Source organism: Carassius gibelio, chromosome B13 (genome assembly GCF_023724105.1).
Source record: "Carassius gibelio isolate Cgi1373 ecotype wild population from Czech Republic chromosome B13, carGib1.2-hapl.c, whole genome shotgun sequence".
Classification (NCBI taxonomy): domain Eukaryota; kingdom Metazoa; phylum Chordata; class Actinopteri; order Cypriniformes; family Cyprinidae; genus Carassius; species Carassius gibelio.
This window is the reverse complement of record NC_068408.1, coordinates 17,194,991-17,219,453: the sequence shown is the minus strand read 5'-3', so window position 1 is coordinate 17,219,453 and position 24,463 is coordinate 17,194,991. Positions and strand designations below refer to the sequence as shown.

Sequence of the window (24,463 nt, the reverse complement as noted above, 5' to 3'; positions counted from 1 at the left end):
GCCTTTAAAGAAATCTTTGCACTTCTCCTATTCTCCTTTCACAAAAAATAAAGCCATTTTAGCACGGAGGTGTTATTGGGCACAATGTAGATCATCACAAATCACTGTAAATCACAGCCTTGAGTGGTGCTGTGCATATGAGATATGATAAAAGCCAATAATGTTCAATAAGTAAAGGTATTTGTGACCTTGGACCACGAAACCAGTCATAAGTAGCACAGGTATAGCATATATACCTAGGTATTTGTACCAATAGCCAAAAATACATTGTATGGGTCAAAATGATTGATTATTCTTTTGTCAAAAATCATGAGGATATTAAGCTAATTTTCCTTGAAGGTATTTTGTAAATTTCCTACTGTAAATATATCAGAACTTAATTTTCAATTAGTAATATATGCATTGCTGATAACTTTGAACAACTTGTTTGTACCCTCATATTCTAGATTTTCAAATAGTTGTATCTCAGCCAAATATTTTCCTATCCTAACAAACCATACATCAATGCAAACACTTATTACACTTTCTGATGTATACATCTCCATTTAAAAACATGTACCCTTATATATATATATATATATATATATATATATATATATATATATATATATATATATATATATATATATATATATATATATATATATATAGTAATATCAAGTAAATTAATTTAACATTGGGGTATTTGGTCATGTATCTATAATCTCATTAGCCCACAAAGTGAATGATATTATCAAAACATTGCAGGTGCAGTATTAAAAACTACTTCTAAACCAAGTGAAGTATAATGGAAATGAACTTGGAGGTCACTGTCTGTAATCCCAGCTCTCAAATAAACCCCTGGGCTTAAAAGAAGCACTTACACTCTCTCCTCCGGAGAGAAGAGCACTGATCTGGAGACAGGTGATGTGGAGCGATTCCTCTCCATATCAACCTGAGGTCAGCTTGTGTGCGAGCAGCTCCGTGTGAGATTCTCTCAGCACATCTTAGTCTGGAGCCCCTCCGTCAGACTTCCTCTCCATCTGCGTGCCATTAATTATCTTTATTATACACCCCACACACATACACAAGGCAAAAAACCAAAGTTTCTCTAATCTCTCCCATTCCTCTCCGGGAGATAAAGCGCTGATCACACGTGCTGCCAGCTCAGACGATTAACATGTTTATGAGATAGTCTATCAGGCAAGGAGATAAGGAACAATACACTGGGCTGTGCCAAGGTCAGGAGAAGGCTTGTGAAACATGCGGCCGTGAGGAGGAGCGGGATGGAGAGAGACACCGGCGGCCGCACTGCAGATAAGAGGCAGATGACAGAGTTTTAAGGATTAGGCATATGATTTTTACACTCAGCTTCACTTCACAGAGATCCCATCACTGTGGGGAAATAAGGCAGCCAGGCAAAGGAGTGGGCCAAGTCCACCTACATGGCAGCCTCTCATCATCCACTCTGTTTCAAGAGCGTTGACTTTAAAGTGCTGGATGTGATGCCCAGGTGTTGTGATGGAGAGCCAGAGTGCCGGATTATGCTTGGATATTGTCAATCTAGTCTTACATATTCAGTGCCTTTGGCCTCATGACAAACATGAACTAGTGTACTTCACTATATCTACCATATTCATGGTTCCCCAAGAGACATTTATGGCTTCTTACATTTATTTAAATGCGCTTTAGTAACTTTTTCCTTATTAAAAACACCAGTGTTGTTATTGTTGACTAAAACTATTATAATTTTTGTTAACTGCAATGAAAAATTAGATAAAATATTTAAACGAAAAATACAGTACATGTTCACCTGTGCCTGTACATGTTCAAGCAGCACGTGTCCCAGCTGTCATTCTGGACCTGCAGCCAGGTGGTGATCACTTTGGCCCTGAGGATTTACATCTGTCCTTGAATGAGGTACAGTACGTAATCACTATTATATTTACACCGCACCATATCAGACTGAATGGTTTAATTACCTGCTGCCAATGCGAACACATTAAAGCATAATACAATTAGAAAGCTTTAGATTAATCAATAAGGTTATTATATAAACCTTATGATCATTTAAAAGTGCATTTTAGCATTATATAGCATTCTTTCACAGTTTGATGTCACACATTAACTTATACTGTACTGTTGTTAGAATACTGTTAGTGAGACTAACAGCTTATGTTTACAGCTTTATATCATGGGTGATTTATTTCGATTTTTTCCTCTCTCACAGACTGCCCGACAGTTAGCCTTTCTTTACACCGAAGTTGGACTTGACCAACCACAAACTCGAATGAGACATAAAGAAAAAGTCAAATAATCTCAATTGCGAAATGAAACTCAATTGTATGTGTGAGTGAAAAACAACCAGACAAAGTTTTTCAGATTTTTCTTATTAACCAAACGTCTATTTTGTTACATAGATACTAGTTCCTTTTGAATGAAATGTTAATCAGACAAAAACAGATTGCATCGCCAGGCAACTTGCCGGTTCACACTGAACACAAACGATATACACCATCACAAAAATATGGAGTGAGATTTTGGACCAATGAGATTTCAAAGTGGGCGGGACTAATACCAAAATAAAACAAGGAATAGATAGCCTTTAGCGTTTGTCACCGTGTCACTTCTATCTTCAACACTTGTACAGAATATCTAGTGCAGGCAAGTAGCAGGCTTTCTCAGAAACATAGCACTCGGATGCATGGTTTGGGTGAAAGCGCTGATTGGTGGAATATTCCAGGAGCAGTCCTTGCCCTTGAGATGTTGGAATTCCGGATTTAGGGAAAATCTTTTGACTTATTGGCACTGTGCTTAAATGCACAGTAAGAGTATCTGGCAACTCAGTAATTGAAGACAAGTCTGTTGTAGTATCCTTGCCGAAGTTTAGAACCACCAGGAAGGCTTTGTTAAACCCATCCATCTCACGCAAATAAGCAAATATGTTGACATCGCTCCAGACGAAGCAGAACCAGCCTCGGGACAGTGCCAACTCAGCACCTCGGAGCAAACTCAGAGCACGATACTGTGAAATGGTGGAGTGTGTATCAGCCTGCTGAAGCTGGAGAGAAAAACATGAGCTGGGATTAGAGGTTTCTCTGCTTTAACCCACACTTTCTCGTCAGCAGTCTGAATCAACGTACCTCCACGTTGACAGAGCTGTAGTCTGGAGCAATGTCTAGCCATGTGCCATTTTCACTGTCACTAAAACCAGCATTGAGCTTATCATCCCACTGCATTGGTGTTCGCTGCGGATCCCGACTGTTGCTCTAGATTTTAAAATAAAACATACATTTTGTTTTTAAAATAATACATCAAGTTGATCAAAACTGATAGGAAGAAATATACTTAAAATGTTACAAAAGACTTCTATTTGAAATAAATGCTTGACAGTGCTCACAGTGTGTGTGTGTGTGTGTGTGTGTGCATTTCGGATGGGTTAAATGCAGAGCACAAATTCTGAGTATGGGTCACCATACTTGGCTGAATGTCACTTCACTTTTTTTTCACTTATTGTTTAATTGTCATCATATTTCACAATATAACAATCACCATGGCTACATTAATTTGTTCAAACAACAGCTTTCAAAAACAAACCAAATTTTATTATTAAATAATATTAGTGCTGTCAAAACGATTAATTGCATCCAAAATAAGTTTTTGTTTACATAATATATTCGTGTATATTTATTATGTATATATAAATACACACACATGAATGTAAATATTTAAGATGTTAAAATGTTATGTCTACATGTTCAATATATTTATATATAATATAAAATATAAGAATATAAATATATGTATATATTTTTAAAATATTTACTGTATGTGTGTATATTTATATAATACACATACATAATGTAAACAAAAACTGATATTTTGGATGTGGTTAATCTTTTGATAGCACTAAGTATTATAGAATATAAATTTTAAGTATATTTTATAGATTACACATAGTAATGTGTTCTTAAAAAAAAAAAAAAAAAAAAAAAAAAAAAAAAAACACTTACTGGATCATGCTGTCCAAAAGGATCCTGAATTACTGATACATTTACGTTCACCATGCCGATCTCTTCTCCATAGTATGTTGTGGGAGTTCCAGGCAGCGTTAACAACATCATGTTAATAGCACGTATATATTCTTTACCAGCACTTGAGCCTATACGTGGCTTGTCATGGTTTCCTACCTGTAGACGTACACAAACATAAACTAGGAAATTTAAAAATCAATTTGACCCTCCAAAGGCAAATTTTTTTTTTTTTTGTCCATTTAGCAATGCTAGTGTTTCAGCTTTAAATATTTGAAGTGATCCGATTTTATTAAATGGACAGATATCCGGTCACTCACCACCCAGTTTGGCCATTTTCCCTCCGGCATGTTTGACATCCATAAATGAACCAAGCGTTTGGCTTGATTTCCTGACAGATCATCAGGAAGGTACAGGAGATAGAAGTTAAAGGGGAAGTCGCTTTCAGTGACATAGCTTGTGCCATAGTACCTCATGGTTTTATCTATTTCTTCATAATCATAACACTCTATAACCATGAACCTGATTGGTAAGAGATAAAAAAAGCCATTTACAAGAGAGAAACAAAAGGTTTATTGCTGAAGAGGAAGAAGTGAAGATACCTGTAGCGGCCGGGCTCTCTGCTGTAGGCGTCCAGCTCTATCCTCCAGTTTGTGAGGATCTCATGTAAGCCCTGCTGTGTGTAGGTGTAGTCATGGTACAGCTCAAACTCTGTGTCCACAGTCGACTGAAGGACGCCAGAGAGGAAAAGAGAGAAGAATACTGCTGTAAGTCACACTGTGTAGCGCTAATGCGAGATACAGGTTAATCTTAGTAAGATTATTACTACCTAAATATGGAATACACTTGTTTTCTGGGGGGTTTTAGAGAATGAATGAATGAAATTAATACTTTTTAGCAAGGACAAATTAAATTGACAAGTGTCACTTAAGTTTTGATGATGTTAAAACATTTATTTTGAGGAAGTGCTGTTATTTTGAACATTCTATTATATAATTATGTAAAATGGCACAGATTATCAATTTGAACTTGTTTTGAAGCCGGAACATTCCTCTAAGTTAATTCTAACTTAAGTCCACAAGGACCAGAAAGACAAATCACTAAAAAAGAGGGCCAGACCATCAAATCATTCAGTGGACCTCATTCCCCAGACCTTTAATATCTTTCAGATCGTCTGGAATTAGGATAATGAGAATGACTTGCCAGTAAATCCAGAGAAATATGCACTAGTGATCCTTAAACGACATTGTGAGAACAAAGAACAGTAATACGACTCCCTCTGAATGAATTTGAGAAATGTTTTTGACTCTTGCAGATGAAGGGCTTTAATAAACAAGTGTGTTAACTGAATGTGTGCAGTTTCATATGGTTATAGAGAATAGGTCATTGTTGGGCTTACTGGATCTTGGTCAGGGTCGACCTGGGGTTCATTTCTCAAATGTGTGGCCTCAAGCATGTGTTTCACAGCGTCCATGCGGAACCCATCCACCCCCTTCTTCAGCCAGAAATGGATTATGTCCTATAAGACAGATGTGGGACGAAGATCAAAGAAGGTCCAGGTTTGTAGTGAAACACGATATGGTACGGTGGATCTGTATAAAGAGCCTGTTTGTTAAAGAGCTTGAAGGCTAACTAATACTCCTCCTCCACATTCTTGAAAATGAGGAGGTCCTGACATAATGCTGAACGCAATTCACTTTTCCTCAAAAGTGTATTTTACTCCACCCGTGTAAATGAAATACAAAACAGTCTGTAAACGCATAACTTACTAGTTTCAGAGAGGTTACTCTATTACTAGCCGCAGACTAAGACACTTTGTTCATAGCTATTTATAGTGTTAAGATAGGTGCTAACTCCAAAGCAACATTCATTCCAAAAATCACATTCATTATATATCCAGCCAAAAACGGATTTCAATTTCAAATGAATGTTGGTAATTATTAAAACTGTTAATTATACATCTTAACTCTACACTTTACCATAGCTATTCTTTCCTTCATTTTCATTCACACAGTCACGAAAAAGCAGGAAATTCGAGGGAATTTTAAATTGTGATTTCCAGGACTGCAGAATTTATGCAAATTAACAAAATCCTCAAAAGTTAACGGGAAACATTTTTGCAATTAAGCTTAAGCTCAAACATTTAATTGGCTACAAAAGAAACAACACGACACAATCACATCTAATCAAGCGCGCTTGCACTGCTTTGTCTCATCACACCCAGTGTAAAAGTCTGCAAAATATTCACAGTCAAGCCCCTGTCTGCAAGCTCACCGTCATCTCCTCTATGACTCGAGGGTTACGGTAGTTCAGGTCAGGCTGTTCCTTGAGGAACTGATGGAAATAGCACTGTTGTCGCACCTCATCATACTCCCAGGAGGAATTCCCGAAGACACTCACCTGACAAATCAAACAATGTGACACCATAGTCAACCATTGAGGTATATAACAAGTATCATTCAGTCTCGACAGTAACAAATGAATAGTGTGGTGTATGTCTCACAGTATGGAATGGAATATAACAGACAAACATTCTTATATCGAGGCATTCCAGACAGCAACATAGTGTTGGCCCAGATTCGGCCCACATCTGGCCCACGTGAAATCCATGTGGGCCGGATCTGGGCCAAAACTGCTTGCTGCCTGGGATAAAATGTAAGATCCAAACCCAGCAGCTGATATGGACGTTCTTACCCAATTGTTTGGAGGTTTGTCTCGTGTGCAGTTAGCCCAGATGTAGTAGTCTTTATAGGGCTCTGTACCATTACGGCTAAGTTGGAACCAAATGTGTTTGTCGCTGGTGTGGTTTGGGATGTAGTCCATGATCAGCTTCAGACCTGGGCCAAAAAGAAAGCGGTTATCAAACACAGCTTTTTATAATGATATGACAATGTAATAATAGTCTTATAAAAACTGTTAATAAGTACCCATCATGTTACTCATGAAGCTCATAATATGCTAAAATTCAAACTACAGTCATAAACATGGCAAAAATGATCAACGTACAGGTTTGTCAATGTGTTACATGTTGCTGGTTGGTGACAATGTTTAGTGAAATATAACTTGTATATCATGTCCACCTTTGTCATGCATGCTTGCCAGGAGCTCGTCAAAGTCCTCCATGGTTCCAAAGATGGGATCGATCTGCCTGAAGTCCTCCACGTCATATCCAAAGTCCCTCATAGGAGACTTGTAGAAAGGGCTGATCCAGATTGCTTTAATGTTCAGGTACTCAAAATGACTCAGTTTCTCCTCGATTCCTGAAGCCAAACAGTGAATTCTTAAACTGTTATCTATGAAGTTTGCACCTTTGAGCTGTATACGTATGACATTCAGCAATGCAATTCATTTATCTTGATCAAGCTAACCTTTATAATGATTTCAATCTTTTAATATCTAAATGTGAACATTTGGAGGGTCTATAAAGTTATTATACATCTCTTGTAGAAGATAAGCTGGTGTTTTGTCTTATCTGCACTCAGTGTTTGCTTTGTGTGGACATGTTTCAAATGAAACTACTAATCATCCTGTAATGTGCAGCTGTAAAATCAGTTTTATGTACTTTATGGCATGTGTAGATGCTATTTTGCCCATTACATAAGAGCAATTAAACAACCTCCTCCTATTGCTTGAAACAGAATATGCTGCAATACAGAACCATTATGAAGGAAAAACATGGCTTTTGTGTGTCTGTCCAAGCCATCAATACACGCACTTCTCAAATAACGCTACAGCTGGACTGAACTCTCAGCTACTGAAAAGAGAATTGTTTTCAAGGCAGCTTGATACACTACTACTAACTTTTTCCTGTCCTTTATTCTTTTCTTCTTACGTAATGTCTCTGAATTGTTAAAAAGTTCCCAGATTGTAGCATATTATGCACACTAAGAATGTTTGTAGGAGAATTAGGAATTCTCAAAATGACACACACACACACACAAAAAAAAAGCATGATCCAAACCAGACAGAGGTTCAAATATCTCAACTATATTATGTAAGTTTAACAGAATAATTTTTTTTTTTTTAAATTACATAATTTGTATGTAAACATGGACAGAATAATGTCTATTCCCAAATGTACGTTGTATTTTGAGATATGCATCAAAGATATATATAATCATGTACAACATTTTTAATGCGTCCTGCATATTATATATATTATGCAGGATTTGCCCAAAACATATGCAAATTATGCAATTAATCGTACAACATTTTTAATGTATATATATATATATATATATATATAAAAACTGCAGAACGCATTAAAAATGTTGTACATGATTAATTGCATAATTTGCATATGTTTTGGGCAAATCCTAGTAAGTAAATAACTTATGAAATTATAAATAAATTAAACTATTATTTTTTTTGGGTGACTGAAATATAACTGAAATACAATATTAACATAAGATAAAAAATTTGTAATGTTGCCTTGGTAAATAACTGAAACAAGTACTAAAATGACTAAAACAAAGTTTTACATCTGAATTTAAAACAAAAAAAAATCTAATAAAAATGACAAAAGCACAACATAAAATAACACTAATGACTACCCATTTTGTATTTCTTTACCCTATTAACCTGTAATGTTTTACCTTGAAGATGAAAAATTACCTTTGAGATCTCCAACACCATCAGCATTTGAATCTTTGAATGATCGTGGATAGACCTGATAGACCGGAGACAGCTGCCACCAGCTCATGCATCGAGGTGACAGCGCCACGATTGTAATGGTCATGGCAATAAGGGCCAGGGTGCATGCGATGATCAGCCAGAAAATAATCTCTCGAGGTACGCGGTAGCAGGCTTTCCTGGAGTATAACATCAGGACCTCTTTGGGCATCCCAGCGTACGGCTTGATCTGAGTGTACTCGTTCTCCTCCGGCCTGGTGACGGACACGATGGTGGCCTGCTGCTCACCAGAGTTTGATGCATCAGATATATCATCATCATCATCATCCCCATGAAAGGCTGCGTTCTGGATGCCTTCTTGCAGCTCCACCGTGTCGATGTTGGTGATTTTGGTTGGACTCATCTTTCTTGCTTCATTCAGTCCCAAGGAACAATTCTTGTGAAAGCCAACACAGCAGGAGTCCGGTTAAATAGAGGCATTCACAAGTCCATAGTGCACAACACTCATTCAGTCTCCATCCCTCTCAACACACAATAAAACCCCTCCCAGAGGAATGTGGCAGAGATTAGCAAGACCAATCACACACCGCCTTGGCTACATATTATTGAAAAGTCAGGTAAGTCATCTTGGCACGGACCATGCCACAGAGTATCAGTTTACAATGTTTTAGTGTTGCTGACAACTGTCTACACAGGTTTTGTACACCCCTCTGGTCATAACCACAATGTCCTAACCAACACTTTAATTAGCAAACTAAAGCCAGCTAGCTAGCCAACTAGCTTTTTCACTTTATGACAAATTGGCTGGCAAACGTTTACCTTACAGTTTCCCAGCTGACTGATTTCCCCTGTAATCAGATCTCTAAAATAATGAACAAATTAACTTGTTACGAGTGTAAACTGCAACTTGAGCATTTACACTTGTTGCTGTTTATGCATAAAGAAAAGGCTTGATCACATTTACATGAAAATATAAAAGTAAAATAAATAATTCAAAATATTAATAAATACTTTTCCACTTAATCACAAAGTAATAAGTACACTTTGAGGTACTTATTTGTGCCATTTAAAATAATGTACAATAATATTTGTACCTTAAGGTATTACCTCAATGACAGATGTAATCTGATCTCTACAAAAAAATTACAAAATATTAATCCTGTCCAACTTTCAATGTAACTAGTCAACTATTAGTATGTAAACTGCAACTTGATTATGGTCTTTTAAAATCACACGTTGCATTCCTTGTTACAGGTACAGAATTTCTCATATATTTACCATACGTCTGGAACAAAACTTAAAAAAATTTTTTTTTAAATAAACCAAACCTTTCTCTACGAAATTTAAAACGGGCTTTCATGATACCTAACCACATACCATAGCATACCATATTACTCATTATTAGCAATAATACTACATTTCTTTCCTGGCCTGAGGTAGCAAGGTCACATTCCGCACCGAGTCTGCTCACGGACCATAGCAAACCTGAAAGCACGTTCTCAGTCTGATAAGCACTAATCTAACCTCCCAACACTTTTTTAATCACTTGACAACAGTCATGTTTGTAAGGGTAAGGTTGATACAATGAATGCTTTGAACAAAACAAAACAAAAATCATGACATTTGCCAACTTCTGCTGGTGTAAAGACCTCAAAATTTTGAAATATGCTCAGGTTTGTAGCACTTTATAGTACATTCAGTTGATCAGCGCTGTATATTCAGTTTTGTTTACTCAGAAACATAGATCACAACATCCATACATATTTTTGTGTTTCATGGGTACATGTTCACTGAATACCAACATTTGAAATAACTTCAGTTATTGCATGATCATCCCTTAAAATGCACGCCAAAAGAAATCAACCTGCATCTGGTTGCTTTATATTCCGGCCAGACGGTCTCTTCCTGTCCAAATGGGCGGCTCTTGGCCAGAAGCTATAATGTGCATGCAATACATTAAACTACAGCTTAATCAAAATGGGGTTTTCTCCAATGGGATTAAACAGAGCAAGGCTGCTTTTTCCTTTATCTTTATTGTTCTGCTCAATATCATCTTTCAGGTTCTGAGAACTCAAGTCCATGGACTGCTGAAAATATATCGGAGCAAAACCAACGTTACACTTGAATGATGAATCGGAAAATAACTTGCGAGTTCATCACAAAGCTAGTATTTTCGTGATCAGCTAACCAAAACAAAAAATAAACACTTTACAACATACTTTGAAGAAAAAAAAAAAGAAGAAGAAAGGCAGGTTGCTGCAAGTTTACATCTGAATTGTGAAAGTGAGGGCTGATAAGGAGAGAAGACTGAGAGATATAATACAAAGGGGGAGCTGAGAAAAGCTGCGTGGCTTTGGTGGTTACTTACAATCCCTTTTAGCCAACATCCCCCACAGTCCTTGGGTGGCAGGGTTACACAAGTACATCAACAATCTCAGTGCGTCTAAAGTATTGACACAACATGGCACGCTCATCGGGTGCCACCAACACAACTCGATTGCTTCACACGTTAAGCCACAAAGAACGTCAAACTTGAGGAACATAAAAAATATATATGAATTTATATATATTTCTCTCTATATATTCTATATTCTCTGAAACAGCAGGATTAAAAAGCTTTTGACAACCAATCAAGTGATAACCTGCAAAACAAAGCGGAGTCCGAGGTTCTTCCTAAAGATAAGTCAGCGCACACGAGGAAGGAGAAAAGGTGCAAAAAGCCAACAAGCTTCAATCCTTTCCACGCAGGTTATGTAGTAATGAAGCAGTTTTTTAAAACATGATCCACAGGCATTTATCAGTCAAGTATTTCCTCAATTAAACCCAGTGATGATCTACAACCCCACACCAGGGGCTGTAGCGGTCTCTTATAGCCAAGTTTATTAACTGTATGGGTTCAGGGCATCTGACATTGGCAAACCTCTTTTCAGACTTGAAAAGGCACCACAGCACACACATGGGTCCATCCTCAGTTTCAATATGAACACCCACAGCCACCACAAAAAAGTGAGGAAAAACTGTTTTTTATTGTATGATGTGCATTTTGTTATTTTCGTTTGTTTTTAAAACTGGAACTCCATTTTCCCCCCATATATATGAAAAAAAAAGTGTTTGTAATGCTTTTGGTTGTACTGTTTCCATTGTGTTGTGACTCTTGAAAGACTGTCCGTTGAATCTCTTGGGTTTCACTGAAAAAAAAAAAAAGACTGATGTCTTGTGTAGAAAAGGTGCTCTTTCCTCCGGTGGGATGACTACCACGGGTCCTCAAGGTCAGCACCACTCTGCAGAGAAACGTCCCACAGAAAACACCATCAGCTTCATTAATATATGGTTAAATGTTTGTATTTTTAGATTTTTATATATAAATTAATGTTTTTATTAATGCATTCATTGTTTAAAAGAGACAAATGTTAACGTTAAACCAATGTTGCAAAATATTTCTCTCTCAAATAAATGCTGATTTTTTTTTTTACTTTCTATTCAATCACTTAAAACAAAATATACATATAATACCAAAATTATTATATGGTATATTACAATATAAAGCAGCACAACATTGTTTCAACAAAATTAGGCTTTACCATCACAGTAATAAATTACATTATAAATACATTAAAATAGAAACCATTTTAAATTGTAATATTTTGGAATATTACTATATTTGTTGTATTTTATACTAAACTCATACGTGAGGGGGAAAATCTAAACTTCGACCGTTTAATTATCTAAAAAGGGTTAAATATATTTTTTATTAAAATATACACAGTTTCAGCATGTAAAAACAATTATTCAGTTAAGTTCTCTTAACTGAGTATGTGAAAGTCTTTCAAGTCTTAAACTGAACTAATAAAATAATGAACTATACACATTTAAAAGCATCCATTATTCATTTATCAAAAATTTTGTAGAGTAGCTAACATTGACAGTTTAAGCTTAAAACGTATACAGAACTTCATCAAAAAGAAAAAGCACATCACAAGCATTTGGACAGTGAGAAAACAACATTACAACTGCCCCTGGTCTCCCATACTCCGTTACAGCTAACCATTACACTGATCACTGAACCTTGAAACCAGAATTGTGCCATTCTTGTTTCTCTGTGTAATATTTTATTTGCAGAAGTAAAACTGTGATTTCATCTCTTATTTATTTATTTCTTCATGTGAGATCAAAGAATTAACTGTTGTACATGAGGCATGATTCAGAGAAGGAAAAGCAATGGGATCAAGGGTTTTTTTCCTCTACTATTATCTCCTGCTCTCACTTCCCAGCAGCCAAAGTTACACATCTGCATCACAGACAAAAAAAGATACATGTGCAAAGCATCAACATGAATGATGATGGAAAAATTGATTAGAGATTAGTCAGTAATATTTTTGGTCCCTAATATGATTACTTTTCAAGGACACATCTAGGTAAGCTATTTCTTGACATACATCATGCACGAGCACGACTTGAAAGCCTAGTTAAATAAGTCATCTGCATTCATTGACAGGAACGCTGTCAATTTGGTAATGTAAAAAACAAATAAAGAAGTGAATTATCTACAGGGCTTGAATATTTAACAGGTATAATATAACTTTGACAGTTTGGTCACACTGCAAACCGCATAAAGCAAACATGGATAGCCACAAACCAGCAGTTAAATAAATGGAAAGTTCTCTCTACTGCTGCTTTCATAAGGTCAGTACATATGGGGTAGATTAGGTGAGCTTCTGCCGGTGTTCAAACAAACTCAAGTCACTCTTTCTGCAGAAAACATTTTTATCAATTAGTAATCCACTTACCAAATAAAACAGCTGGGCTGCATTAATCAAAGGGTGAACACATACATCATTAGTTCTGTTACTGTGCAGCATCCTCTTAATGTGCCTCAAATATGTTTATTCTTGATATGAATACCATCCTTGGCTTATAGCTTACAGCTATAGGTTATAGTTATATAACTGCAAACTATACATCTGGCTGTGGAAATTTTTTTTATGGTACTTTAAAGATGAATTATTGACAAAAGGAGGGGTGGACAGAATATAAAGCTTACTAAACACCATGTTATCACTGAAAAACACAAGGATCTAGTCTACTCCTTACAACAAGCCAACAAAACATCACTCACTGACGAGGTCTGTCAAAAGTACCAAGTTGATACTAAAATTGAAATAATATAAATGTAAATATAAATATAACTGCTATTATTTTAATAAAATGAATCAAACCACAATATTGTCATGAAAAAAGTTCTTAATTAGTTTATTAATTAATGTTAACTTAATGACTCTATTCTATAAGCTATACTTGAATGTGACCATATTATTAAAAGGTTTGGGGTTGGTAAGACTTTGTAATGTCTCATACTCACCAAAGCTGCAATTATTTGATTAAAATAAAAAACTTACTAAAATGTAATAATTGTTTTTTTTTAGATTTTTTGCTTCAAAGCTGAATTTTCAGCAGCCACTACTGCAGTCACGTTATCCTTCAGAAATCATTATAATATGCTAATTTGCTGTTCAAGAAACATTTCTGATTATTATCAATGTTGAAAACAGTTGGGCAGCTTCCTATCTTTGTGGAAACCGATATATTTTTTTCTGGATTCTTAAGACAACAACGTTCACAAAAAAAAACGTTATTAATTTGAAATAGAAACCGTTTGTAAGTGTCACATTAAATCACATAAGTAATAAGTATAAAAGCAATCAAAGGATAACTTCTTTAAAACACATCTTACTGACCCCAAACGTTCCAGTGCACATTCCATTGTTTCGGTTTAATTTGAATTTGTATTTTACTTAGTTTTTTTTTCTTCTTTAGCATTTTTACTTAAATTAGTTTGCTATTGAATCAAAAGTGGTATCAAGAATCCTGAAATCTCTCTGGCATTGGTATCAACTACTGGCATTTTGGTATCGTGACAACCCGAATGAGGAGGGTCCAAGAGCTTAGAGAACACCATCTCTCTCTCGCTCTCGCTCTCTCTCTCTCTCTCTCGCTCTCTCTCTCTCTCTCTCGCTCTCTCTCTCTCTCTCTCTCTCTCATACACACACACACACACACACACACATCAGATCCGATATCTCGTGGATGTCCAGTAGGGGAGAGGGGAACACTTGGATCAAAACTCCAGCTTTGTCCAACTGGTGTCCACACCAACACATGAGAATGTGTCACACTAATTAAACATTCAAAACTAACTGACACATTCTTCAGAGCCTCTCTCTCTCTCACACACACACACAGACACACAAACGTTAATGTTCATGGGTACAACTACAAGACAGGTAACCAAATGCTGGCTTTACAACATGCAAACCCTAGTGCAGTTTTGCCAGATCACACGTTGAGCAGTGACATCATCATCATGAGACATGGTTGAAGAGTTCATAATAGCATAAAAAGCTGATGAAATAACATTCTTGTGTGCTCACTAACCAAGTCAGCTCATCTCCGTGATGGGATGCATTAGGAGTGTTTGTGATGTGGTGATCTCAACCGCTGTGCTTTGGGGCAGCGGATCATTTGAATGAGCTCATTACAGCTGTGATATAAGCAGGATGTTTTACTCTCAGCAGTAAATAAATGAGCAAAGTAGGCGAGTGGGATGGAGAGAGCAAACACTCTGAAGTGAGAAAGTAACACTAGAGCCTCTTTCACACTGTACGTCGGACCCGGAAAATTGCCGGAAAATTGCCGGGTCGCCTTTTATGTGAACGCAAACATGTCCCAGGATTGATTCCGGGGCCCGAGTAACAAGAACGAACTCTGCCTGAACAAAAGCCAGAACTAATGCCGTAAAGGCTGTGTCGTTGTGATGATGCACATTATCGCGCAACTCATTTAGCGGGTGTTTTGAAGGCAGATCAACGTTCATGACGAAAAAAATGTGCAAAGTGTAACGAAGCACAGATCAGTTAGTTCCTCAAATTCCGCGCTGAAGCGGAGATCGTTCGTCAACTTAAGTGATCGTGTATGTGCCTAGCATTTTCAACTCGTACATTACACGTCACGCACTGATGTCACGTGTCTTTACGGGACCTTTGTGTGTTGTGTGTGAATGCACGCACATATTCCGGGTAATCACTGGCAGTGTGAAAGTGTAAAATCTAGCAACCTGGGAACAATTGCCGGGAAACATTACCGGTGTATTTTCCGGAATCGCAGTGTGAAAGGGGCTTAAGTGACTCTGGGTTGATGGATGTTAATACCATGTATAAATGGGTTGAGTGAGCAAGGCACAGAACAGGGCAACGTCTCATGATGAGATGAGTCCAACAGGTCGAGGGGAAGTTAACATTTCTACATTTTTATGTTAAGACCAGGGGCTAAATGTATTGTCATCATACCACAAGGTCCTAGACCTTTAAAAAGCCAGACTCTGTTCATACTCACACCATCCTCTTCTCTTTCGGGGTTCAACCGTTTGTACACTGCTTCAATAACACTGTGCCTGTGGAGAAATACAACTTAATATTAAAAAGAACGATTCTGGGCCAAGTGCACTTAGGACTAAACCTGCAAACTCTGTGTTAGCATTCCAGATTCTTAAATATTAGGCATGTTAACATGTTTGTGATGATATTTACTTACTTGCTAGCAAGGCCGCCCCCTGGTGGGAGATTGGGGATGCTTTCTTGGGACAGGCTGCTCATGACATGCGCCAGCTCAGGCACACCTTCTTCCCCTGCTTTCTCAATGAGCTCTTATTAGGAAACAGGAATGATAAACAACAGATTAAAGCTAAATACATATTTGACTGCTACATTTAATGGAACACTACAATGTATGCAAGACAACTTTGTGTATACGTGTATGAAGAAACTAGAAATGTATTGTGGGTAGTAGTGTAGAGCATTGGTGTTAGCTAGTATTATATAAAAAAAAAAAGAGAGCAAGAGAAATGGAAGATAAAGACATAAGAAAAAAACAGCAAAGACACTGAGAGGCAAGAGTGAGCCTCTAGAAGTAAAGCCTGTGGTCTAGTTTGGCTGCTCTGGACCGCTCCGGGGCTGTTGCCAGTTAGATGTTCAGCCAGCACATTCCTCACCAGAGCAGCAGTGCAGACGACTCCCTCCGGCCCTCTCAGCGCCCAGCCAAACATTACAACAACATTAACCCAGCCTTTGCCCAAAGCTCAAGGCCAAGAGTTTACAATAACCCCACAAAACCAAAACCCATTTGACAGAACACGTCCAACGTGCAGTACAGCAAGGAAAGGCCAATGCCGAAAATTTTTTTTTAAAGGAAACAGTGTCAGGCTATCGTGAGATATTATACTAGGAAGAGAGAAAGATTAAAGGGGGGGTGGAGACAGGAACGCATGTTCCAGACCAGAACAGAAATGGTGTAAAGGAAGGGGATATTTTCTGAATTTAATTCAATACTTTCTTCAACTATTTTTTTAATTTGACTGCACTGGTTGCACTGTATGTTTATTTTCCCACGAATTATAAAATGTATATTTTATCCAGCTCTGATATAGCGTTGTGACAGTGAGGACATTTTCCTACCACTTAATCGATGCGTGACGACACTGGTAAAACCAATACTACCGTGGGGTGGGGAGGGGATTGTTTGAGTGAGTTTTCCCTCCTTTTCTCGCTTCCTTTATCTTTAAAATAGCTTGTAAACACGCTGTGCGCAATTTACTTCACTTTACCCGCAATTCGGTGTCAATTACAAAATATAACATCATACTTAGCATATTATATATATGTAAGGATGGGCGTTTTCCACAATTTTCACATTCGAATATTTGAGCTCACAAAAAACAAATATTCAAATAATTAACTTTAATGAGACAGACGTTATTTTTCAGCAACATTTATTGTTTCCATCATTACACACAATAAGCTTGAACATTACACATCGTGTTGTAGCTGAAAACCGTAAAAAAAAAAAAAAAAGTGAACAAAGAAAAAACAAAGCAGCCTGCAGCAATTAGCCTATTGTAGAACGTAGCCTACACTTAACTTTGAAACTTTTAAACTGTCAGCAAATCTTTTGTGCTTTTTTTTTCTATTGTTTTACATGTTCTTGTTAAGAAATACATGATCGGGGGAAAGTCGGCTCCTTAGTATGTTAACAATAAGGCCGACCGCGGAGAAAACACGCTCTGATGGCACAGATGTTGTCAGGACTCACAAATAACGGTGTGCTAAGCGAATATGTTTTGTGAAGCGCTTCGTGTTTTCATTTCACCACTGAATGGGATCCTCATCTGGAGAAATACATGGCTCCAGCATGAACTGTTCCCACTCGTCGCGGCTGGACTCTCTGTAATCATTGCTGAAGAACTGGCTTAGTCTTTTCCGATGAGTGGACATTGCATCCTCTTCATCGTTGGTGGTGGCGGCGGCTGCATACGCACCACACGCATCAAGGAAAATAATGTTCTGATAATGTTTAAAAAAGTTTTTTTTCTTACTTCATGTTTTCATCAAGAAACCTGAGATGTTTGTGCCAAGGGTCTAGGGCAGACGCGAGAAGAGGAGTTTTCACTGCATTCTCCAAGTTAGCATTGTATATTCGTTGCTTGAGAGATGCCGCAACAATGTTCTTGAATTCAGTCACTTTCTGTGATTCTCCACGGTATATTTGAAGTACTGTAGAAGACCACAGTTCTTAGGGGCAATTCACATATCGCGTCTTTTGCGCAGTCAAGTTCGTTATTTCCAATGTAGATGCGTGGTATGCAACGCGCTCGTTTTTTCCAGGAGCTTCTGCACTTCATCGGGTTAAAAACATCTAAACTTTTCAGAGAGCCGCAAGCGCACCGCAGGTCATGTGACAAGAACTAAACATTCAGCTTCATCCTTTCCCGTAACAACGTTGAAAGCTCAGCCAAGTTGAAGGAACAGCTGATCATAGCTGTATATGGATTGCCATTTTGAAATAAATTTAGTAGCAGAGCTACTGAAAGTGATTTTTTGTGCTGCAAATCCATTTATCCTTTGCTGAAATTTCCGCGTCTTCATGGAGAGAGCGTGTCATTGTTGCTTAGCAACGGCAGATGCCTCAGGAGCGCTTCTGCCCGAGCACTTTGGAAAGGAGGAGAAAGCCGCGCACCTAGCATTTTCCACACGTTTTTAGGCACGATATGTGAACGGCGCCTTATTCATTAATTAATTCTTTTTTGCTTGCATACATCTTCAAATATATTAATAATATATTAATATACAAAATAAATTTGGTTTTATAGTGTATAGTTTTTTTTTTCGAAATTCACATATTTTTATTTATCGAATAATTAGCAGAACGAATATTCGAATGTTCTACTATCCGTGCAAACCCCTAATATATATATGTATATAAATAAGTTCCCCTATATGCCTAATATAAAACAAATAAAAAAAAAAAAGTTTAAATGGGTACAGGCAACACTACAAAACTGAATATCAGCAAACACAAAATACACTTTTAACAACAGAAAAGACTTCCACAATTACCTTAAATTGACGGCAGAAGTCAACAGGCATTTCAAAATGCATTCAGTTTTTAATTGTATTGTCTGTATTCTAAACTGAACTAAATAATTTTGATTGCTATAAAAAAAATCTAAACAAATGTGTGTGCGTGTGGGGGGATGTTATCGCAGCAAGCCTACAATGATATTAAATATAAAGATTACACTAATAATGTAAATTGTCTTGTTTTTAATTATTACTATTTTCAATATATATGTGGTTACTTGAATACTTGTTACTGCAAAACAATTCTGAACACCATTAACTTCTTTTGTGTCTCTATTAAATTGTTTTTATTTGTCCTATTGCGTGCAAGAATGTAGATATAATTTCATCAGATGACTGAAAGCTCCCAAACCTATGGTGAGAACAAACAAAGCATCGTGTGGTGGGCCAACAAACTCTTCTATTTCTCACCTTCCACACGAGACTCAAGGTACTTGTCCAACTCAGCATCTCTCTTTATAGCTTCTTCTGACACCTGGGGTGCATTTGGCAAACAGACTAATACAATACTCATATTATCTCGACTTCCCTAAAGGAGAAAAAGAAAGAAAGGATACAATCTCACCTGAGGACAAAACAATCATGGTATGTAAAAAGCTGTCACAGAAGTTAGAGTATGGAACTGTACCTTATGTAGACATGTATTCACAACCTCATTGCACACTCTCTCCAGGTCATCTGTCACTTCCAGCCTCGATCGCACAAAGGCACATAGCTCCTCATTGCTCATCACATCCCAAATACCGTCACACGCCAGCACCAGGAATTCATCCTCCGCATCTGACCGAGCGATTTCAAATACTTCAGGCTCCGGTGACACTAGCTGCTCTGTGGGGCCCTTGCCCTCTACACACTTGTAGTCATAGTCACCCAGTGCACGGGATACAGCCAGCGATCCATTAACCCTCTGGATCATCACAGAACCACCTGCGTTCTGTATACGCTCCTTCTCCCGTGGGTTGCAGGGCTTATGGTCCAGTGTGGAGAAGCAGACATGAGCATTACGACAGAGAAGGGCCCGTGAGTCCCCACAGTTAATGAAGTACAGGTGTTCTGGAGAGAGCAGCACAGCCACCGCGGTGGAGCCGCTGCGGTCCATGCCGTTTCGCAGGTCTGTGAAGCTGCGCATGTGTTCATCGATCCTCAGGAAGCCGGCGCGAATACCCCTCTTCACCGCCTCTATGGCTGACGTCTCAGGTGCCGGAGCTCCAGCCTTTCTCAGTTCATCTGCTGACCCTGCGGCGACGATATGTTCCAACAGGTGTTTGGAGCAGTAGTTTGCAACACGCGAGCCGGCATGCCCGTCGTAGACGGCGAAGAAGGACCAGTCATCCAACCCGTGTGGCAGGCCTACGGCTGCTGTGTGGGCATCCTCCATCTCCACCCTCCATCCCTGCATGCTGCTGAGGCCAAAGCGCAGGCCGTTCCCTTCCCCGTGCGCATTGTATTTCTCTGTTTTGGGCTTATCTAAAAACGCCCCCATGCCTCAGGCCACGTTCTGTAGAGACAGAGAAACAACAAGAAACACTGAAGAAAAGACATGGAAAGTGGGTTTGCAATAACAAAAAAAAAAAAAACTAAAACATAATTTAAAAGCTTAATTTAAACCTAAAAATACATGACCACTGCAGCCCAGATAATCCAGCTGCCTGTGTAGGGCTGCTTTACTGTTACTGCAGCGTATATCCTTCATCTCCATTCAAGTGTTAGCCACGGAAAAATATTACATGGCTCTATGAAAACAGTGTAGTGCTGTTTCATTGCTGAGGTGAATCAAACTGCTGTTGAATCAGATTATGCAGTCAAATATTTTTGTATATTGACAGTTAAACGGCACATATTTCACACACTATAACATTTCATGTGCATTTATTTGTTTAGAAGGCATGTGATAAGGTGAATAACATCTAGATATACATCGAGAGCTGGGCAATAAAGTAATGATAATTATTGCAATATAAATTTCCTCACTAAAACAATAAAAAGAGTTCAATAAACGTTCAATATAAATGTTTACAACATAAACGTGAAGAAAGAGAAAAAAAAAAAAAAAATCTGCGCTACTCCTTTGAACCACGCCACACAGACAGTTCATCTGCATGGCTCAGAGTTCAAACAGCAACACGAGCTCACTAAAGCAGGTGCATTTTACTCACAGATGAGTCTCAGTCACGCAAGCGCTAAACAGCACTGTTGTATTTAAGTGCTTCATACTGAATCTCTCAAAGAACAAAAATCACTCAATGATATAAACTAGTTTAAAGGCAGATGAAACAGTATGCAACGATATAATGTCACAAGGCTTGTCAATCTACAAATTTGCCATCATTTACAATGGAATTACTTCAGTAATACTAACTGCACAATGGTATTGCAGCAGAAATGTGGGATATTCTTATTGAATTCAATAATATTATTAATGTAGACATATATTAAATTTATTAAAGGAGTAATGGAGCATAATTCAAATAAAAAATTTGTGATTAAGCTGCAGCATTTGTGCGATATAATTACCGATATCAACTGCTATGAAAATTTTTATCATTTTATAATTTTTTATCTCTTTTTTTTTTTATCTCTCTGCTTCACATCGGTGTCCTGATCACCCAGTGAGGGTTTGTTTTGTGATTACGATTATGGCTGACTGTACATTATCCCTTAAACAATTTTAGCTGAGCGGAGAGCACCTGCACTGTGTGTAGAGAGAAAAAGACTGCTACAATATAACATTGACAAACAGTCAACAATGTATCGTCCACACTGACTGCACAAAACTGAAAATATTGTACAATGTCCTTTTTAAGAACAAATCACTCAACCAGTGTGACTTTTAAAATATGAAAATACAATATACAAGAAAAAATATGGAATTATAGAACTACTTCAAAAGGAAGAAAGGATTAACTTCAGTGTTGTCGTATCAAGTTTTATTTTAAAAGAACCAAAAGACCCTTAAATATATAAATACAATCAAATAAATGAATAAGGTTTTGCCTAAACCCTACTTTTTTTCTTTAATATAGATAGTATAAATCAATCACACACAGATTAAGTATTTAAGATGCTTCTGCTATGTCTCTAGTGCCGTCATTCTTCTGTGATCGCCTTATTCATTCATCACATCAGTAGTGTTAATGTAACTCAAGTGATTGCAGAGATTAAACTAAGTTCTCACCCAGGATTTGCTCTCCTCAGATGAACTGCCTGTTAGAACTCAAAGTCAAGCTGTGACATGTAACTGTCTGGATTATTTCTACTTGCCAGATGAATCACACTAGACAGTGGACACACATATTTATATTTTTCATTTATTTTTTTAAATCAAAACAGATTTCTGCTTGTCTGTTGTTGAAATGAGGCACTTGGTTACCGTGGTGAGAGTAACAGATATATGGAAGCTCCATTCAGAACCCATGCAACTAAAACCACACATGCTAAGAAACAGGTTCATCTCTTCCTCACTGAATCAGACCTCGGGATCTATTTACAGGATAGAGTGAAAGTGAGCCTATTTACTCATGCTGCAGTGAACTCCGTATCAAAGGTTTAATCCAACAGCACTAGCAGAGTTCTGGAACTCAGAGCTCACAGTCAGCCAACAGTGAAAGGAGGGCAGTCACACTTTTTATCCACAGGTTACAGCTTTGATTCACAGAAAACCTTACGAGTACACAAATAAATGTATAACAATTCTAGTTCCATTTGTAATGAAGACAGAGAGCTTACTTGCACTGTGAAAATTTGACTACTGTTTTGCAAAAGGTGTTCAGGCACAAACCGATCAAACTAACATGCAACCTTACATAACCTGTATAGTTTAAAACATTAACATGCTGTTCTATATGGAGTCAATATAATGCCACATTGTGCTCCTGTAGCTCAATTGGTGGAGCATTGGGTTCGATTCCCCGGGAACACATCATAGGTAAAAATTGATAGCCTGAATGCACTGTAAGTCTCTTTGGATAAAAGCGTCTGCTAAATGCATAAAATTATATATATATATATATATATATATATATATATATATATATATATATATATATATATATATATATATATATATATATATATACACACACACACACACACACACACACACACACACACACACACAAGAGAATAAATAAAAATGAAAGTATTGAGAAAAAGTATATGTGCTTTTTGCAAACAAAAATAAAGAATTGCCAAATATAAACGAAAAAGTGCAATGATTTTGAAATACATATTTTCCATAGCCATCTATATTAATTTATTTACAACACTGCTTTAATTTCGAGTTTCAGTCAAGTTTGAGGTTGCAATTCTGTTGATCCCTTTGCGTTTCACGTTTCTGCGCGTCTCACTTTCTGGCACTGTTTTGACATGGGGGTGGAGTCAAGGGATGGGGGCATGTACAACATGCCTCCCTGGAAGTGACATCATCAGCCCCAGACACAGCTCACTGATCCAGGTACTGTCATGAGCAGAGACATGCGAGTGGATCGTTTCATTTTATTCACCAGCATTAAAATGTACATTTGTTAATAAAATTAAAACATGTATAGGTCTATTAGCAGAGTTTTCCGATGTTAAAGAAGGTATTAACATGTACATCTGCTGTTTATTTATTTCAATGTACACACTTTTATAGCATTAAAATTCATTTTCATTTAAATAAATATGTATTAACAGTGTTTGTTTAAAATCTTTTAACTTAATCTCTTAACTGGGAGGACGCCAGCGCACAGAAGCATTCTTTGTTTACATTAGTTCAGAGTTATTTCAAGTTTTCATGTAAAATAATGCAATTAACTTCATAAACTATAAATTATATCATTAAAAAGCTCTACGACTAAAGTTTCATATCAATCTCAAGTTCATTTTTCATTTACATAACTCCTGGCATAAATTAATAAATGATTGTCACTGCATCATCTTTATTTTACTAACTTACTACATGCTGAAGGTGACCCAGCTGACCTCAAAAAAACTCTACACCATCATCTAGTGTATTGTCAAGAAATAGATTTTTATTATTCTACCCAATAGTATACTAAAAGATCGATACTTGGCATCCGTGTATCGATACAGTAGTGCCGCGGAAAAAAACATGATACTATACCGTATTATTTTTTTCCCCCACCCCTAATACATATATATAAATAAGGCAGCATTGTACCAAAAAGCTGCATGTGAACACACTGCACAGACTACAGCCGATAGCAAACTAACTTGTGCGTTCTGCGTCTGTGTGAAAGGAGTTAGCGGTTTATCAGTAAAAGTAAAAATTTGTCATTTAAACAGATAAACCAAATGAAGTTATGAGATAAACGCATATATACGAAACAAAAAAAGCAACGCTTGCTTGTC

General features: G+C 37.3%; 2 protein-coding genes across 2 annotated transcripts in view; both read right to left on the bottom strand.

Moving 5' to 3' along the window:
• Positions 1-2,353: 2,353 nt before the first annotated feature.
• On the bottom strand, positions 2,354-9,152 carry slc3a1 (solute carrier family 3 member 1). The gene is made up of 10 exons (XM_052572247.1): positions 8,625-9,152; positions 7,091-7,270; positions 6,705-6,847; positions 6,285-6,410; positions 5,410-5,529; positions 4,613-4,737; positions 4,331-4,532; positions 3,993-4,169; positions 3,123-3,248; positions 2,354-3,040 (listed from the first exon to the last, which is right to left on the bottom strand). The coding sequence occupies exons 1-10, from the start codon at positions 9,043-9,045 to the stop codon at positions 2,615-2,617; spliced, it is 2,046 nt and encodes a 681-aa protein (XP_052428207.1). The 5' UTR covers positions 9,046-9,152; the 3' UTR covers positions 2,354-2,614.
• Positions 9,153-10,656: 1,504 nt separating this feature from the next.
• Positions 10,657-24,463, bottom strand: part of LOC127970046 (protein phosphatase 1B-like) — a 33,062-nt gene continuing 19,255 nt past the window's right edge. The window contains exons 2-6 of the mRNA XM_052572248.1: positions 19,740-20,609; positions 19,523-19,640; positions 16,230-16,341; positions 16,032-16,089; positions 10,657-11,923 (exon numbers count right to left, since the gene is read on the bottom strand). Coding sequence (XP_052428208.1) covers positions 11,894-11,923; positions 16,032-16,089; positions 16,230-16,341; positions 19,523-19,640; positions 19,740-20,594 — 1,173 coding nt within the window. The 5' untranslated portion in view covers positions 20,595-20,609 and the 3' untranslated portion in view covers positions 10,657-11,893. The remainder of the gene's footprint in view (positions 11,924-16,031; positions 16,090-16,229; positions 16,342-19,522; positions 19,641-19,739; positions 20,610-24,463) is intronic.

What these genes read in the sequence shown, in the direction of transcription:
- slc3a1 (XM_052572247.1), bottom strand. Translation starts at nt 9,045, where the DNA reads ATGAGTCCAACCAAAATCACCAACATCGACACGGTGGAGCTGCAAGAA. An exon ending in TCGACCCTGACCAAGATCCA is followed by an intron (nt 4,738 to 5,409) that starts GTAAGCCCAACA and finishes GGCGTCCTTCAG; the next exon opens with TCGACTGTGGACACAGAGTT. An exon ending in AGAGAGCCCGGCCGCTACAG is followed by an intron (nt 4,533 to 4,612) that starts GTATCTTCACTT and finishes CTTACCAATCAG; the next exon opens with GTTCATGGTTATAGAGTGTT.